This window comes from Scophthalmus maximus, chromosome 13 (genome assembly GCF_022379125.1).
Source record: "Scophthalmus maximus strain ysfricsl-2021 chromosome 13, ASM2237912v1, whole genome shotgun sequence".
Lineage (NCBI taxonomy): Eukaryota > Metazoa > Chordata > Actinopteri > Pleuronectiformes > Scophthalmidae > Scophthalmus > Scophthalmus maximus.
In genome coordinates, this window is record NC_061527.1 from 17,400,291 (window position 1) to 17,417,292 (window position 17,002).

General features: G+C 43.8%; 1 protein-coding gene across 1 annotated transcript; it reads left to right on the plus strand.

The window, feature by feature from the left end:
* si:ch211-129c21.1 (uncharacterized protein LOC563087 homolog) lies at positions 1–15,881 on the plus strand. The gene is made up of 14 exons (XM_035647181.2): positions 1–286; positions 6,959–7,463; positions 7,856–7,998; positions 8,683–8,745; positions 9,132–9,230; positions 10,440–10,539; positions 10,810–10,920; positions 11,102–11,253; positions 12,255–12,427; positions 12,642–12,798; positions 12,897–13,119; positions 13,592–13,707; positions 13,838–14,057; positions 14,172–15,881. The coding sequence occupies exons 2-14, from the start codon at positions 7,355–7,357 to the stop codon at positions 14,939–14,941; spliced, it is 2,436 nt and encodes an 811-aa protein (XP_035503074.1). The 5' UTR covers positions 1–286; positions 6,959–7,354; the 3' UTR covers positions 14,942–15,881.
* Positions 15,882–17,002: the final 1,121 nt, after the last annotated feature.

Consider the following 17,002-nt stretch of genomic DNA (forward strand, 5'->3'; position numbering starts at 1 on the left):
AGTTACCACAACCAGTCACGTGACCAGGCTCAGCTCGGCGGCTGCTGGTCCGACGAGGAGCGCAGGAGTCAGACGAGGAGCCAACGTTACAGGTGGAGCGGGAGGCGCGCGGAGTCGGTGCTGGACGAGACGGAGACGGAGACAGAGACAGAGACGGAGACAGAGACGGAGACAGAGAAGGAGACGGGAACAGCGCGCATGTTTTGTGCCGCAGACCGCTCTCACAGCGCCGGACGCGATCGAGCCGCTGTGCCGACTTTTGACGCACGGACTTGTTTGCGCGCAGGTTTGTGTCCCTCTAGCTTTTTGTTTATGTCCACACTGCTCGGGCTGGTGTGCGAGTGTGTGTGTGTGTGTGTGCGTATGCGTGTGTGTGTGTGTGTGTGTGCATGTGTGTGTGTGCGTGTGTGTGTGTGTGCGTGTGTGTGTGCGCGTGTATCTGTGTGTGTGTGTGTGTGTATGTGTGCGTGTGTGTGTATGTGTGCGTGTGTGTGTGTGCGTGTGTGTGTATGTGTGTGTGTGTGTGTGCGTGTGTGTGTGTGCGTGTGTGTATGTGCGTGTGTGTGTGTGTGTGTGCGTGCGTGTGTGTGTGCGCGTGTATCTGTGTGTGTGTATGTGTGCGTGTGTGTGTGTATGTGTGTGTGTGTATGTGTGTGTGTGTGTGTGTGCGTGTGTGTGTGTGCGTGTGTGTATGTGCGTGTGTGTGTGTGTGTGTGCGTGCGTGTGTGTGTGCGCGTGTATCTGTGTGTGTGTGTGTGTGCGTGTGTGTGTGTGTGTGCGTGCGTGTGTGTGCAACCTGTGGTGTTGGAGAGCTGCCCTCTGCAACTTGTCCGTCCTAACCAAAGATTAAAGGATATCCTAATCTAATAATAGTCCGAGAGGCAGACCGAGCAGTGGCAGGGCACTTCACCCTCCGCAGACAGTGGGTGATCCGGGGTGGTGTCACACCGGACAAGTGTCTCGGGAAGTTCTGTGGACCACAAACTAAACCACTTTCATTAAATGTTTGATTTTTTTTTTTTTTTTTTAATCCCCAGAACCGTCGATTTGAACCGTCGGCTTTTCAGACTTTCAAAGGTTAGAAGCACCCTTCTGATAAATAATTCATAAAAAAAAGGAAAACATCAACTGTGCAAAATGTGAAATACCTTTTTAATCTTGTCTGCCATTTTTGGATAGGGCTGTATTTCTATTGCATAATGACTGAAAACAACAACCAATGACTACAGCACGTGCAGCACGTTAGATACTGGGTTTTATTTTGTCCACTTTATGACCTAATGGGTGAGAGCGAGACTCAAGTGGGTTAGTTTAATAGAGAGTCAGTGTCACAGCTCACGACCTGCAGGGGGTCAGTGTCACAACAACTTGCAGAGGATTCCACAGGGCATTGCACAAATTTAGCTTTCGTTCTGTAGCTCGGATGGTGTCACAGCTACACCACAAATAACACCTGCACCCTGTGGTCTGAAATGAGGCTTCACTGTGAAATGTGCACACACTCTCTAATTTGTTTGACACTGCAGGGAAATACTATAGATAAGTTACTTCTTGGAGGTCATGATCAGATGGGCAGTTTAAGAGATTTGAAAATCAATACAGAGCAGGAAAAAAAACTTCCTTGGTTTTGGTTTTAGATCTAAATTGGAAGTCCTGGGCGCAGTTTGTTTTTTCTTGGGTGTTTTCTGTCTGTCAGTGAACCTGTCACACTTAACTGGTGGAGCAGGCAGAGGTGTTCATATTTTCCTATTGTGCCCCAGCTCCTGCTGGGACTTGCCTCTTTGTGTGTGTGTGTGTGTGTGTGTGTGTGTGTGTGTGTGTGTGTGTGTGTGAGAGATTGTGTCTGTGTGTGTATGTGTGTGAGATTGTGTCTGTGTGTGTATGTGTGTGAGATTGTGTCTGTGTGTGTAGCGCATTTCACTGAAGCAGACTTGTCTCATCTCATGTCATTTGTCAGAGCACGACCTCATTGAACATGTTGTTGAATATTTATTCGGTTGTTTGCTTGTTGCCTTTAGTTGTGTTAAATGCTTTGACTGCTGGTCGTCCATTAGGCTAATGACACACGCTGTAGCGGCCTTGGAAACTGCGCACGCATGTTGTTGAAGTATGGCGTTCAGTTAATTACAACTCGCCTGCACGTCAAAACAAAAGGTGGTAAACTACTGTCATTATGACAAAAGATCGGTTTTGTTTTAACAAAACCAACTGTACTTGCAAAAATAAAAACCCGGTGCTGAACTGGGGCGTGTTTTCCAATGTGCGTTTCACAACACAGTCGGTGACACAAGGAGTGTCAAAGGTGAAACACCCTCCCACAACCGGTTTCCTGTTTAGGCCCCTATGATGGAATACTGTATCACGGCCAGCTCACCAGCCGGCCTGCTCTCAGCTTACAATTTAATCTTGACAGAGAGACGGGCAGCAAGCAGTCAACAACCAGCCCGTGACTCAACCTGCAGACCAGTTAGTCAGCCGCTAGTGAATCAGTTACAGCCGGAGGAGGCCTCACCCATACAGCACAGCCTAGTGCAGTCACACACATGAAGGCATGTTCTCCAGCCAGTCACCGTTTGCTCCAGCTGTTGGTTCACGCAGCCTTTTCAGAATTGGATTTGTTATGACTCACGGCGATGACAGCAGGGTGCTTGCCTGTGCACGCTTGGGGTTTTTCTTCGTGCGCTGCATGTAATTTGTAGTGAGACTCCCTCGTAGGCTATTGGAGATACGGGGGAAGCTCCTGAACGGGCTATAAATATCCTTGTGCTTCAAGTGGTTGGAGTCTCTGGAGATACGACCGTGGGCCTTCTTCATCGCATTGTACGAGTTCACGCGCAGCCTTTGAACCCCCAGTTGTTCACACTCTGCCGCTTGATGAGCAAAAAAACCCACCAGCAGCCTTCTAGAAAGATACACGTGGGAGATGCGTGAGCACATTTTACATCTGGAATTATAGACATGTGAAGAAACCGTTTCAGTCACCTTCGTGGTTTTTTGTTTTGTTCCACTTTTCTAGATCATCTTCTGACTCAGTGATACAAATGTCAGGTTGACTTTCAAGAGAAGAGTGTTTTGCAGATACTGTTTCCTTTCTCACAAACGATGTCAGTCATAAATTTGACGTCTTCAAAGAGGAGCATGCGTTGAGGTGCTTTATAATCTAGTTACATCTAGTTGTACGGAGCTGTGTAACAGCCGTGTGAATAACGGATCTTTGAGCAGGTTTTGCTGGATTTACTGGAATCACTCTGGCTCCCTTATGAACAGAAGGTGTAACTGGATTTTTTCACAACGTACGCTTTTCCACAGCGGAGAGCACACCCACTGCAATGGTGGTTTAATATTATTTTGGTCACTGAAGTGTGGGAGTAATGAGGATAAATCTGTGAAGAAAGCACAGAAGTGTTGAGACCTGTTGAGACCTGAGCGCTGAGAAGTAGTGAAATGTGTCACTTTACAGAAAAGTCATCTTCTCCCACTGATGGTTAAAAGAGAGAAGCTGTTGTACATGTCGTCAAAATACACAAAGCCATATAGTTAATGACTTACTAGTATTAATAAAGGTGTGTCATAAACAAATGGTCATAAGCAGCTTTGTAATAAGCCGACAAGTCTGCAGGTATTAAGACTGGCAATGATATTGAGCTGCCTATCCTCCCACAAGGTACGGGGCCAAAGTGTCCATGGGAGGGTCATTCATTATTAATTGATTGAGACAAAGCAAGCAGCTAATGTGGAGGAGAGATTAACATTAATGCTGCGTCATAATCTGGGGATACAAAAGCTCCTTTTATTCATGTGTTTTAATGGATAATTCAAAACATAATCATAAATCGTATTAAATAAATAAAAGATAACAACAGATCAAATAACTAAGTGAATGTGGAAGTTGTTGCGTCTTTTAGCTTGTTGTTTTGGTTTGATTTGGGCCCTGCTGAACCCACTTGCTGTTCTACTTCCCTGTTCAGCACCAAACAACAGACAGACAGAGACTGTGTTAGTTGGTGACCATCTATCAACACCTTTCATCTGAAGAGCAGTTTTCCCTGGGGAGTTGGTGAGGACCTACACAGACTGAGGGACAGAGTAAATATTGGTTTGTTTGTTTGCCAGACACGACTCCACATGGATGCTGCTTCTCAGTGACTGCTATGATATGCCAGTACAACAATGAATACAGCTTTAAATGAATGAATGATTCATTTGATTATTAATGATATATATATATATATATATATATATATATATATAGAATTGGTGCCATTTTTTTTTTACTTGAAAGATGTTGAGCTTTTTGGGGGGGGGGCTTTTTACTGTAATGCTCAGACTATATGATTTCATATTCTTTGTGCAAATATAAATATCAAACGATTGGGAAATAGATGTGTGCCGTTAAGCTGACAGACAAAGCACAATGAACAGATTGTTAGATAAAAAGAGCTGTGTTTGGCATGTGACTTGTAAAAACCTCAACCGTGCACCCGCCCACCCCCACCCCCAAAACACACACACACACACACACGTGCACATGTCGCTGTGCGAGTGTGACCCTGGATAAACAGAGGAAGCTGGGAACAGGGAACAACTGCTGCATGCTCTTCCATACCTGCCTGTCTGCACTGTAGTCTCTGTCAAAACAACCGGTCAGTCATTCCATCCAGTTGTTCCGCTCAGCACACAGCCTTGGGAGGGGGAGGCGGGGGGCTGCCGTCCTGTACATACATGCAGCAGCTCGTCCTGCTGTGTCAAGTAACAACAAGGTGGGAGCTAGGCAGTCTGATGCAAAATGAGGCACATTTCAAACCAGAGGTTGCTCAAAGGGGGGGTGAGGGACGAGCTGCCTCTCGAGGAAATTGGGATGCTGTCATTTTGGTGTCTGTCAACAGATGCATCTCTTTGAAAACGGCCGTACTTTGTATTTTTTACTTTGCGAGCTAACATCTACATAACAGTTGCAAAAGCAGCAGTGTGGGGCTGTCGCTTTGAAGCAGAGTGCAGCGGAAAAAAAGACAAGTGTATTTTTACATTTCTTTCACCCTGTGAGTCTGCTCTTAAGTGTGCTTTGTGTGTTACTCTGAGGAAAAAAAGTGCCTTGATGAATTTTGAATGAGGCTGCGCCGCTCGGCTACAGTAGCGGCTGGTGGGTAACTTCACCGAGGAGGCAGACTATGCAACGGCCACGTACACACACACACCTTCTAGTTTCCGTTAGTGCATCCCACGGCAATGGAGCTGCCGAGCCTGCTCACCATTCCCCTCGCGAGTATCTATCCATTATGAAGCAGCGGGGGTCCACCTGCCGTCTTCTGAGCTCTGTTTAGTTTCGGAGTTGGTCCTGCATCATTTTCTAATTTGAAGCTGGTGTTGGAATGTTAATCTCCAAAATGTATTGACAAGTAGGTATAGCAGTATATTCTCCTGGCCCAGTATATTCTCCTGGCAGGCCTCACACAGTAACGTCAGCCACGACAGGAGTCGAGAAGACACCCGGCAGAAACAACCTGTACTAAACTGCACTATATTTATTCAGTTAGGCTACTACACACAGAATCTCAAACTGAGTGTTATTTTTTATTGTCATCACATATAACTCCCCCCCTCAGATTTCGGAGGAGGCGCTGCCATTCAGGCTCCACTTCAGCATGAGTCCCTGGGTGGTGGTGGAGCGCTGAGGCGGTGCATCATTGTGATCTGTGTGCGTGCCCAAACCTGAACTGATCCCCTGTGCTGCCTGAACCCCGCTGAGCCCAGAGGAAGCAGGTTCTTATCAGGGAGGAGGACAGGAAGAGACGGAGAGTGGAGGAGGAGGAGAGAGTGTGGGGGTTGGTGGGCAGCGTGCGAGATCTTCAGTAACGTCAGCTCGCCCTGTGAAGTTCATTGTTTACCGCACAAGTTTTGCACAGCTATAACTAAGTGGTGCTTGACGTCTCTGGGGAAAGTATTCGTATTCGTCCCATATTTTTGCATTATGTTTTTCACGAATAGATCTTTGAAAACCAGAAAGCAAGTAAACTTTGCACAATATCACAGTCCCTTTCCTCAATATTTTTTAAACTCCGTGTGAAAATTGTTTTACTTCTCATGCAGAGTATTGGGGCCAGGCATAAGGACAAAAGTGAGAGAAGGAGGATCTTTTTCTTCCATTTTGCATTAAGAGAATTCAGGTGGAAAGTTTGAGAAAAAAGTTTGAATGTCCAGAATAAAGAACTTAATCAGGAGAATTTAAAAAAAGAAGAGATTGTGACGAAAACCGCTCACATCAGTCGCTCCTCAAATGGATGTGACGGACCAGAGGACCGACTTTATTCTTGGCATTCTGACTTTGTTCATGAAATTCCTTGAAGTTTTTATTGGTTTGCATGACTCCTTGGCATTTTGACTTTGTTCTAGACATTTCGCTTTCATGTAAAAGCAACAAATATCTTCCTCCTCATTATTTTTTCTAATTTCTGTCCCCAATACCTGATGCGTTCTATTTAAAGATGCTCTTGAGTTGCACTAAGGTAATTGTAGGAGCGAGTGCTTTTTTGGAGTTTGACTCATACAAGGGATTAAAACTCAGGATAGCCCAGCTTGACCGTTCTGTTTTCAATCTGTCTCTATCAGTTTAATGAAAGTGTAATGTTAAATTGCTGTGGTGCCTCTTTCAGACATTTTTTTTTATGGTTGTTGAAAGATGAGAATGATCATGTAAATATATCTTTCTCTTATTCTTGCTTACTGTCACGGCGTGCAGTTGTGTAAACACTAGATAATTAGAGCAACAAACGAGAAGCAACACCGTTGACAGACAACACCACATTCACAGGACTCTACCTACTTAATAATTATCCATGGATGTCAAGCATAGAACTGAAAAGGTGGAAATACAAGGCAAAACGGGCTGCCCTTTTCATTTTTTAAGTGAATAATGTCTCTTTGATCATTTTATTCATAGATGTTTTCATATCTTTTCCAGAAGTGGCGCCATGGACATGATCTCCCCCAGCACCCTTCACCAGTAGCCGGGCAGAATGGCTTCTGCTCCTCCTTCCAGAGAGGACACCAGCAGCTCATTAGCTCTGCGCTGGAGGCTGACGCCGACATAGATATCCACCACTCAGGACGCCAACTTCAAACTCAGTCAAAGCCGGCCGAGCTGCCCTCCGCAGGCCTGGTTCCACATCTGCGTGAGCTGCTCTGAACTCGTGACTCGTGCCAGAGCGGCACATGTCCAGGACAGCGTCGGCGTCCCCGCAGTGCAACAGCGTCTGGACTGAGACCTTGGACCATGTCCTCGCCCTGATTTCGTGCTTTGGTGGCAGAGCTGGACTGTGCAGCTCTTCCACACTTAGACAAACCTGGACTCTGAGCCATGTCTCTTCTCTCAGCCCTGAGCATCATCTGTGGGTTGATGCTCCAAGTGGCATGTGGTGCACCCAACACTCGCTACTGTGTCCCACGAAAGACTGTCCCTTATCACAGTAAGTCACACATTCTCACTGCCTCTGCTTCAATGGGCCAGTAGGTCATGACTGATTCTTCTCCTGCTCTGCACCAGTAAATACCTGAATTTGTTGCAGACTTATTTGAATATTTTAATCAAGAACAAATGCAAATGCATAGCCCGTTGGAGTCCCGGGCTATTCGGGCCATTTTTGATTTTGCCTTTATATACCACATTTATAAAATATAGACCATGGTCCATGTCAATGTTTGGTATCTTTTTTTTCCAGCATAAAATTGTCTATATGACCAGACAATAACATTTTCACTTTTGACATATCCCATAACAGACAGGGGTTACAGCGGCTAAAATTGAGGAGGAAAATATAATAAAAATGCAGTGTGGTGATGCAGACGTTCTCCTGTTTAGATGAGCTGAAGTTGTTCACAGAAGAGGGGATCTCCAACTACTCCACCATGTTAATGATAGATGACCTGGGAGTGCTGCTGCTGGGGGCCAGAGAGGCAATATACGCTCTGGACATCGACGACATCTCAGTCAAGAAGGCTGCGGTAAGAAAAAGTGAAGAGACGGAGATCGCTCTTCTCTTACTTGACGCCGTTTCTTTGTGTCGTACACCGAGTCGTCATACTTCTGCAAAAAAAAGTCCCAGTTGCAGAGACAGTAACTTGATGAAAGTGGGGATAGTATAATTTTTCCATCGCCATTATACTGTGCAAAAAGTGATAACATCATAATGACAAGTTAGAGACAAATTGTTGTATTTCTGCTTTAAGGCTTTGTAGAGGCCCGGCAAAGTGAGGAAAAAGCTCTACATATTGAGACAAATACATATATTAATATTTTCAGCATTGTCATAATTTAAGGAACCCTCAGATTCATCTTGGTTGGCAACAATGCAGCAGGCTGCCAGTTAACTGCTGTGTATTCTGGTCGAGATCAGATTGCAAGACTGAAAAGCAGATGCTCTCATTCAACACTTTTTTTTTTTGGAATAATGAACCATGGTCTGGTTGAACCTGCTACAGTGGTCTATTGAGTCATAGTTGTGGTTTCGCAGTTAACGGTCTGAACTGAAGAGGGATTGGACCCAGCTCGCATGTGCTGACCAGCTCCTAATGTTAGACAAACTGATGTGCGAGTGTAAACAGGGAACGGCTCCAGTGTCGTGCCGCCGGGTTGCGACACCGACCCTGCGTGCTTTGACAAAACTCTCTGGTCCTGTGTTGATGCAGGTGTACTGGCGAGTGACCGAGGAGAAGCAGAGGGAGTGCACTTACAAGGGAAAACACGCCGAGGTTTGTGTAATGTCTTTCAAAACAGAGCTCGCATACCGCAACCGCTAACCCTCTTCTAGGGCAAGGAAACAGCCTCTAAGATGACTTTTGACTGAAAACAGTTTACTCCCCTGTGCAATATATCTCTGCGCATTTGTAAATCATTTATAGGGGAGTGGTTTCTTTTTCCTTTTTTTTCTTTTCAAGTCTTTGAAGTGCTTTACATACATAAAAAACAGCTTCATACTGAAAGCCCTAATACAGGCATGAGAAGAGACCATGACCTTTGGGTCACCAGCTCAACTCCAGGCATGCTGGCCAGTCACTATATGTGGCATGTTTGTATTTTTGCGGCTGAACTAACAAAGCTCTGACCTTGTCGTTCTCTCTGCTGGATCTTGTTGCAGGTGGAATGCCGCAACTACATCCGAACCCTGCACAGAGTGAATAACACTGCAATGTATGTGTGTGGCACCAACGCTTTTAGCCCCACCTGTGATTATGTGGTAAGTTTGGAGCATGTGTTAGGTTTAGAGGATTTAACAAACTGAACCTCTGTTCATTAACAGATTATTTTCTTGTCACTGATATGATGCGCAAACCTTTGCCCCTTTACTTTGATCAAAGATTGGGCTCAGTAGTTTTGCCTCTTTTAAAACAGTACTGGTAGATTTGCACCTTTACAGGATAAGGTTGCTGTGAATGCTTTCATTCCCCGAAAACTACTTATTAGAGCGTTACTGTTTTTCCTCACAATCTATCACATATCTGAACAACATTCTCCGGCCTTACATTTCCAACATTTCATATTGCGGACATGTTCTCCAACCAAAGCAAATTCTTTGTGAACGGGAGTTTTCTGTTTTGACTCTGACATTTTCTTTCTTTAATATGTGAAATATGATTCAAACCATATGTTCTACCCATCTGCAAGATATTCTTTTAATAAATAAATATATAATACAACACTGACTTCATACGTGATCAGCAGGTCTTGAACCCTGGTCATCTCCGCACTGGACGACATTGTGAACCATTTCACCAACATATCATATTGCCAAGCCCTGAAGAAGATATCAAGTATTACATCAATTAATATTTAATTTCTATTTCATCCAATCTTACCCATTGATTAATTTGGCAGCAATTGCCTCCCACGCCGACTGTCTCTCCCTTGCAGCTGGAGCTGTGTGGCTCCGCTTTCTCAGAATGTGCTTATTTTTCCCCATGAGCACAAAGTTGAATCTCCAACTCTAACGGCGTGAAGTAGGAGGACCCATGTTTTCTCCCAGGTTGCCATGGTTACTCGTAGTATCGGAGCTCCATTGATGATGGCTCTTTATAGTCGGCGGGCACGTGCGTAACTCAGAGTGAACATACTCAGAGTTGATTGAACTAACTCAGAACATTTTACCAATGTCGGGGTTGGTCAACCCAGAGTTCAGGGTTAGGTTCAGAGTTTTTTTAAACCTGCTTTCTGGAATACACCCCTGATGTTCATTGCTTTCTAAACCAGGTTTCTAGCATCTTCAATGTATTATTCTGACAAAAAATCTGAAAGAAAGGTTGGCTTTTATATATGTTTAGTTTAATTTGGGAAATGGTGAATAATAAGTTAAATACAGACTAAACATCCCAATTCAGATAATATCCAAGTGGAATCACTGTACTTTGTCTGAAAATGGCGTTTTTTTTCCCTCCTTTATCTGCGACAGACGTTTGTTGGTGGACAGCTGAGCCTGCAGAGAAAGCCAGAGGAGGGAAAGGGGAAGTGTCCTTTTGATCCCTTCCAGAGATACTCCTCCCTCTTGGTTGGTGAGTGTCTGAGTCAGGTTTGCTGCCAAAGGGAACAAAGCACAGAATAATGCTGAGCGTTCAAAGTGCACCAACAGAAAAGATAAGTTTGTGATAACTGTTAGGACCAGGTTATAAATGTAATATCTTATATCTTTGCTGCCGCCACCTTCTCACTCAACATATGACAGTTCAGTTCATTAGCCGGTATACAAATTAGTTATTGTTCAAACTTGATGTGAATAATTGATTTCCAGGAATTTTTCCTCAACTCTTGTTCCTGTCCAACAGGAAGTGACCTGTATTCGGCAACATCCATTAACTTCTTGGGCTCTGAGCCGGTCATCCTGCGCAGCTCAAACTTGGCTCTCCGCACTGAGTTCAAGAGCTCCTGGCTCAGTGGTGAGTTCCTCTGCAGCAAAAAGAAAAAAACAAAGTTTTATATAATGATGTTCTTTAGAAGGAATTGACTGCAGCTACAGCAGCAGTTTTAACACACGATGCTGCTAATGATACACTGTGTGTTGATATTTGACTTTTCTCCACTCACCCAAAGCACTTATTTCATCCTTTATGATTTCAGAGCCCAACTTTGTCTACATGGACTTTGTGGGTGAGAGTTTTGATAGCTCTGATGGCGATGATGACAAGGTGTACCTGTTCTTCAGTGAGAACGCCATGGAGTATGACTTCTACAGCAAAGTTGCAGTGTCACGAGTGGCCCGTGTCTGCAAGGTATAAAAACAGGCCGAATAATCTATTGATGTCTCTGGAGAGAAGCACAACTTCTTTTCATCCATTTGCAAATTTTGAGTGAGATCATGATCAAAAACATGCTCTTGGGACTGTGCAAAAAATTGCTCGTCTGTGATCAGTCAAAGCATTCTTCAAAGTAGAAATAAATTCTTCAATAAATTTTCATATGTTGAATCAAATAGCTTTTGGTGTAGGTTTAATTGTTTTTTTTGCCATGGTATTTTAATCCAATCAGCTTCAGTTTGTGGTGAACTCCTCCTGCTGGCACTTTCAGGCAGCACATGGAAGGGCCAGGCTGGTTCACATGTTAATGTGGAGTCGTCTTTAGCCACTTCTCGCTTTAGCTGCTGCTCTCCCTGAAGGCTCCAAGTGAAGGCTCAAGGAAGAGGTAGGGAGGCGTGCTCTCCCTACCTCAGGCATTCCACGTTAGCACGTGGAAGGGCAGGGAGGTTAAGTTTTCCTGGTGTGGTTGTTTCGGGGGTCACACTGATTATGAGGATCTTGAGGAATAATTAGACCTTATTCAACTTTTATGCCTGTCTGTTCTTGTCAAAAAACAAACATACCAAGTGCCTCATTAAACGTCTTTGAACAGGCATGTCATGTAAACGGTGAACTTGCCAGACTTGTCAGTGACACCAGGCAGATCGAGTCATTGATGCCGGCTCTGTTCCCTTAAGGCTCATGGAATGGTAGGGAGGTGTGCTCTCCCTATCTCAGGCTTCCCACGTATCGACCTGGAAGGGCAGGGAGGTCCCAGAACAGAGCCATACCGCCAAATATAACTAATTGTGATTATTGAAATGAATTAATTTTCAACATAGTGGTCATGGATGAACAAAAGAAGTTGCTTGTGATTCAACTCCCATTTGTATAATTACCTATTCAAGACAATAGGCGTCTTCAGAGATCCCTGCGTGTGGCACAAGTCTGGTTGTTGAATATGTGCACATGACGGAGCGCTCTGTCTCTGTGTTCAGGGGGATATGGGCGGCCAGCGGACGCTGCAGAGGAAATGGACGTCGTTTCTGAAAGCTCGTCTGGATTGTTCCCTCCCTGAACCCAGCCTGCCCCCCATTGTCCAGGATGTCTTCCTGCTGAAGCATGAGGACTGGAGGAAGAGCGTCTTCTATGCTGTCTTCACCCCACAGTCGTGAGTACTTACTGTCAAATCCTTAGAATTTGATGGCTCCGGGGTGTTTACTAAGGGTTACCTACTGTCAGTTTGGACAAAGGGGTTAGCAGTTAATGATTTAATTTGACTGATTTGTGATTAATTCATTCATTCAAGATTTAATTATATTTTCTCCATTCATACAAATGTATCAGTTTGTTTGACTAAATGTGTTTGATCTGGTGTTTTCCAGGAGCTTGTCCCAGGTATCTGCAGTGTGCGCATACAGCGTGTCTTCCATCAGAGATATTTTCAATGAGGGAAAGTTCAAGACACCCGTTACTGTGGAGACGTCCTATGTGAAGTGGGTGATGCACACTGGAGAAGTGCCAGTCCCCAGGCCAGGAGCGGTGAGTGACACGACTCTGTTGCAGCCAGAAATGATGGTTTAAAGCATATGAGTGCAAAATAGAATTTAAAAAAATGATTATAAATGTCTGTATTGCAGTGCATCAATAATGTGGCTCGCAAAATGGGGATGAATCGCTCTCTGGACCTTCCTGACAAAACCCTCCAGTTCATCAGAGACCGTCCCCTCATGGACGAGGCTGTTCGTCCTCTGACAGGAGGGCCGCTGCTGGTCAAGGAAGGAGCTTTGCTGACTCGGATAGTGGTGGACAGTGTGTTGGCGCTGGACGGACAGAGATATGCCGTCATGTTCATTGGCACTGGTAAACCACGTTATATAACAAAATAGATTCAAGGAGAGGCGAGTCTTCCTGAGCTTAGTTTTCTGTATGAATATTTTGGATGATTAAACTTAAAGCCCCCGAAAGTTCTCTATGGCATTACATATTTCATCAGTCAAAGTTTGGAAAAATATATATATTTGGAATTTATATTTCTAGTAGATACGCTGTAGGTTTAACACACATCACTGAGACAGATCAGCAGTTCACTCAGTTTAGGATTTTTCTCTACGTTTCTCAATCTTTCTCTACTCAATTAATAATTCGTTGTCTGCAGTGGAATCTTTAATTTTTTTAAATATTTTTTCAATCAGTGCGTTTTTCATTTATTGACTGATGAAGACACATTGAGTTCATATAAATAATGACAGGGCACTGGTTAAGAGTTGTTTGTGTAATGGGCTTTTTGTATTATAATTACTAAACGTCAGTGATAATTATTGTCTCCTGATAGAAAATGGATACGTTCAGAAGGCTGTCAACTACGCCGGAGAAATGTTCATAATTGAGGAGATTCAACTGTATGAAAACCCTGAGCCCATCAGCATCCTGCGCCTCTCGTCCACCAAGGTAACTCTTACAGTGTGGATGAATCAACTTTGTTATCTCATCTAATTCACTGCTGTTTTTCATGGCAAATGTTAAATAATAAGCTTGAGTCAAAATGTGTGTGTGTGTGTGTGTGTGTGTGTGTATGTAGGGCCAGCTGTATGCAGGTTCACAGTTTGGTGCTATCCAGATGCCAGTCAGTAACTGCAGCCGCTATGACTCTTGTGTGGACTGCATCCTGGCCAGGGATCCGTACTGTGCCTGGGACGTCTCCACTGAGCAGTGCTCCTCAGTCCACAGCTTACCCCCCTCCTCAAGGACTGCAATGCAGAGTCTGAAGGAGGGAGACGTCTCACGTTGTCCTCAGCCAGGTATATTTTCATATACAGTACACAAAATGTACAGTGCATTGTTTACATGCATTTCTGTGAAGACTTTTCTTTTAGTAGAATGCAGTGAGACCAACCTTGTGTGGTTTTTTTTAGATCCACTAGTAGCTTTGGACTTCACCCTCGTTCCGGAAAATAACATCCAGCTGCCTTGCCAGCTCCACTCCAACTTGGCACAGGTCCTCTGGCGTTTCTCTGACCAAACACTTCACTCCAACCACAAATACTATATCTACGGCGGAGGCCTACTCATCCTGAGTGCCTCTGAATCGGATGCTGGTCTTTACACCTGTGTCTCAGTAGAGCAGATAAACGGCAGAACATACAACCGAACTGTAGCGGTTTATCGCTTACGGCTCTACTCTGGCCCAGACGCGGGGAACAGCACCACCACTGTCAACAAAGTGACAAACTCCCCTGACTCTATTCACACTCTGACCACAGCTACACCGGGGCCGGTGCCAAACCACGACAACGAGGACCTGCTGTCCCCTGAGAGTCACAGTGACACTGGCCGGGTCACTCATTTAGAGGTGGCTGTGGCTCTGCTCTCGCTGCTTTCTCTCTGTCTGATGGGGGCCATAGTTTGGCTCATGAGTCGAGGACGTTGGGAATGCTCCAAATTTGTACCAGTGCTCAAGAGCTCCAGTGAAAGCGAGGGCAAACGGCAGTCGTGCGAATACATGCACATCCCAAACAGAACCTCAGAGGTAAAGTTTTTGGGGCCTGATTCTGCGAGACCTTGTGCTGCCAATAACAATCACAGTGCTGTTGACTTCAAAGGGAACGGGGGCCACTTCACACCTATGGCCAACATTTCAAGTCTGGATGGTCTTGGATACATAAATGATGAGTCGGAGATTTGACTCTGCTGAGGTATAGAATTCCGTCCGAGGCCGACACCAGTGCACTAATTATCTTCCTATAGATGTACTTCTGAAGAGAGACAGTTCTCAGAAAAGATTTTCACATTACAAATTCTTTTGATAAGTATCCTGTTTCTCCTCGCCAATTTCCTGCACTGTCTATCATTTCCATACTCTAAGCAGGCGGCTGCAAAAGACAGCGAAAAGACTTATTTCTGGTGGAGGTTCCACTCCAGGAAATTGTTGAAAATATTTTTTTTATATATGTATTTTTTGTACAATGAGAAATTGTGAATACACTTTTGTGTAATATATTGTGTACAGCCAAGACCTTTTTTCAACTATTTATTTGTTGCAGTGAAAGTTTTTCTTTCACCTCAGAAAACACTGTAAATATGGTCAACAACAATGAACAAGTAGAAAACACTGTGACCTCCATCTTCTAGTCACATTTCTTTTTATGGATTCTACTGTTTATTTAAGACAACATTCATCATCCTCGCTGACTGTGTTAATGATTGAATACTCTGTACTAGTCTTTATAGCTCCCGGTGGATGTTAAAAACTTAACTACAGACTTTGTATTTAAACATTCTAATGACACTCAACAGGCGATACAGAGTGAACTTTATACCTCTATCTTCCATAGCCATAAAAAAAGATCATCTCACTCCAGTAAATTTGACATCATCATTTTACAAGTGTAGGAGTGTAACCAACGTTGTTTTTGGCTACACTGCTATACTTTAGATTCCAAGCATATACTGTGCTCTTACTTTGAAAAAGGGTCAAATGTCATTGGGATGTAGATATGTGGGTGTACATTTCTGGCAGTGAGTCGCCTCGGAGAAGCATTTCAGATTAAGTGTTAAGCTAAAGAAAATGCAGTCCATGTTCATATTAATAATAATGATAGTAATAAAAAAAAACTTAATTTGGAGTTTGATGTGTATGTACCTCATCCCTCACTTATAGCTGAGAAATGAATTTGAAAGTCGTGTCGGAACGACGCGCTTCTTGTCTTGATTTTTCCAACAGATACGCCAGTGGATTTTACGGCAGTTAGCTCAGACCTGCTTGTTGTTGTCTTTTTTTCCTCAAACTAAATTACAGGAATTTATCCAGAATCTGCGCTGTGTTTTCCAAACTCTGTCATTACCAACAGCAACTCAGATAGGCCCCATGTTTCATCTCAAGTACTGTAGATATGAAAGGGATGAAGTGGGTCTCTGCTCAATTATTCAACTGTGCATTATAAGAGAATTGGTCATGAACTGATTTAAGGATCTCTATTGGTCTCATCAGGTAATGGATTAAAAAAAAAGATGACCAGTGCAGTTGCATGGATTTTGTTGTTTTAAAAAACAAAAGGCGCTTTTAATGCGGAGCATGGGCATGTTTACACTGGGGAATTAAGACAACCAAACTATACTGTCTTCAGTTTCTGTATTCCAAAAACAGCCACTGGGTTTATACTGAGCTGTTTTTAAGTTCCAGAAATCACTGTCTAAGATATTTTTTTTAGCTTCCCTCTCTTTCCATCGCTCCTCATCTTCCTCCCTAGATTTAATGAGGTTTCTTCTCTCACTTTTAGTTCAGGCTGTCTTGTGAGTTCTGCTATGATGCTCACAGGCTTTTTCAACGTGACAGCAGCCTCTCATTGCCAGGGTGATATATTTTTATTCTAAGGCTGAGGGATAGAGATTCTTAAAAAAGAAAGAAAAAAAATGCATTGAATTCTTCCACTTTGTTTTGAAAGCATATGGAGGTTAATAGAGATGTCTAATAGCACAGACGGCCATTATTAACTTGATAGAAAAACAAAAACAAACTACCGCTGTAGAAGTTTCTTTTTTAACTCAACATTGTTATTGTAATCTTTCGTTATTGGACCTTTCAGTTCACCCATTGTCTTGTCAGATTGACTCGGCCAACGTTGTTTAGACAGTTGGGTGCTTTGAGTTTATGAATAGTCAAATTCAGACCCAACCTGCTTAACTGGCTGCTCATCAGATATTCAGCCATTAATGTTTATCATACAGTCAAGGAGGACAGACAGCA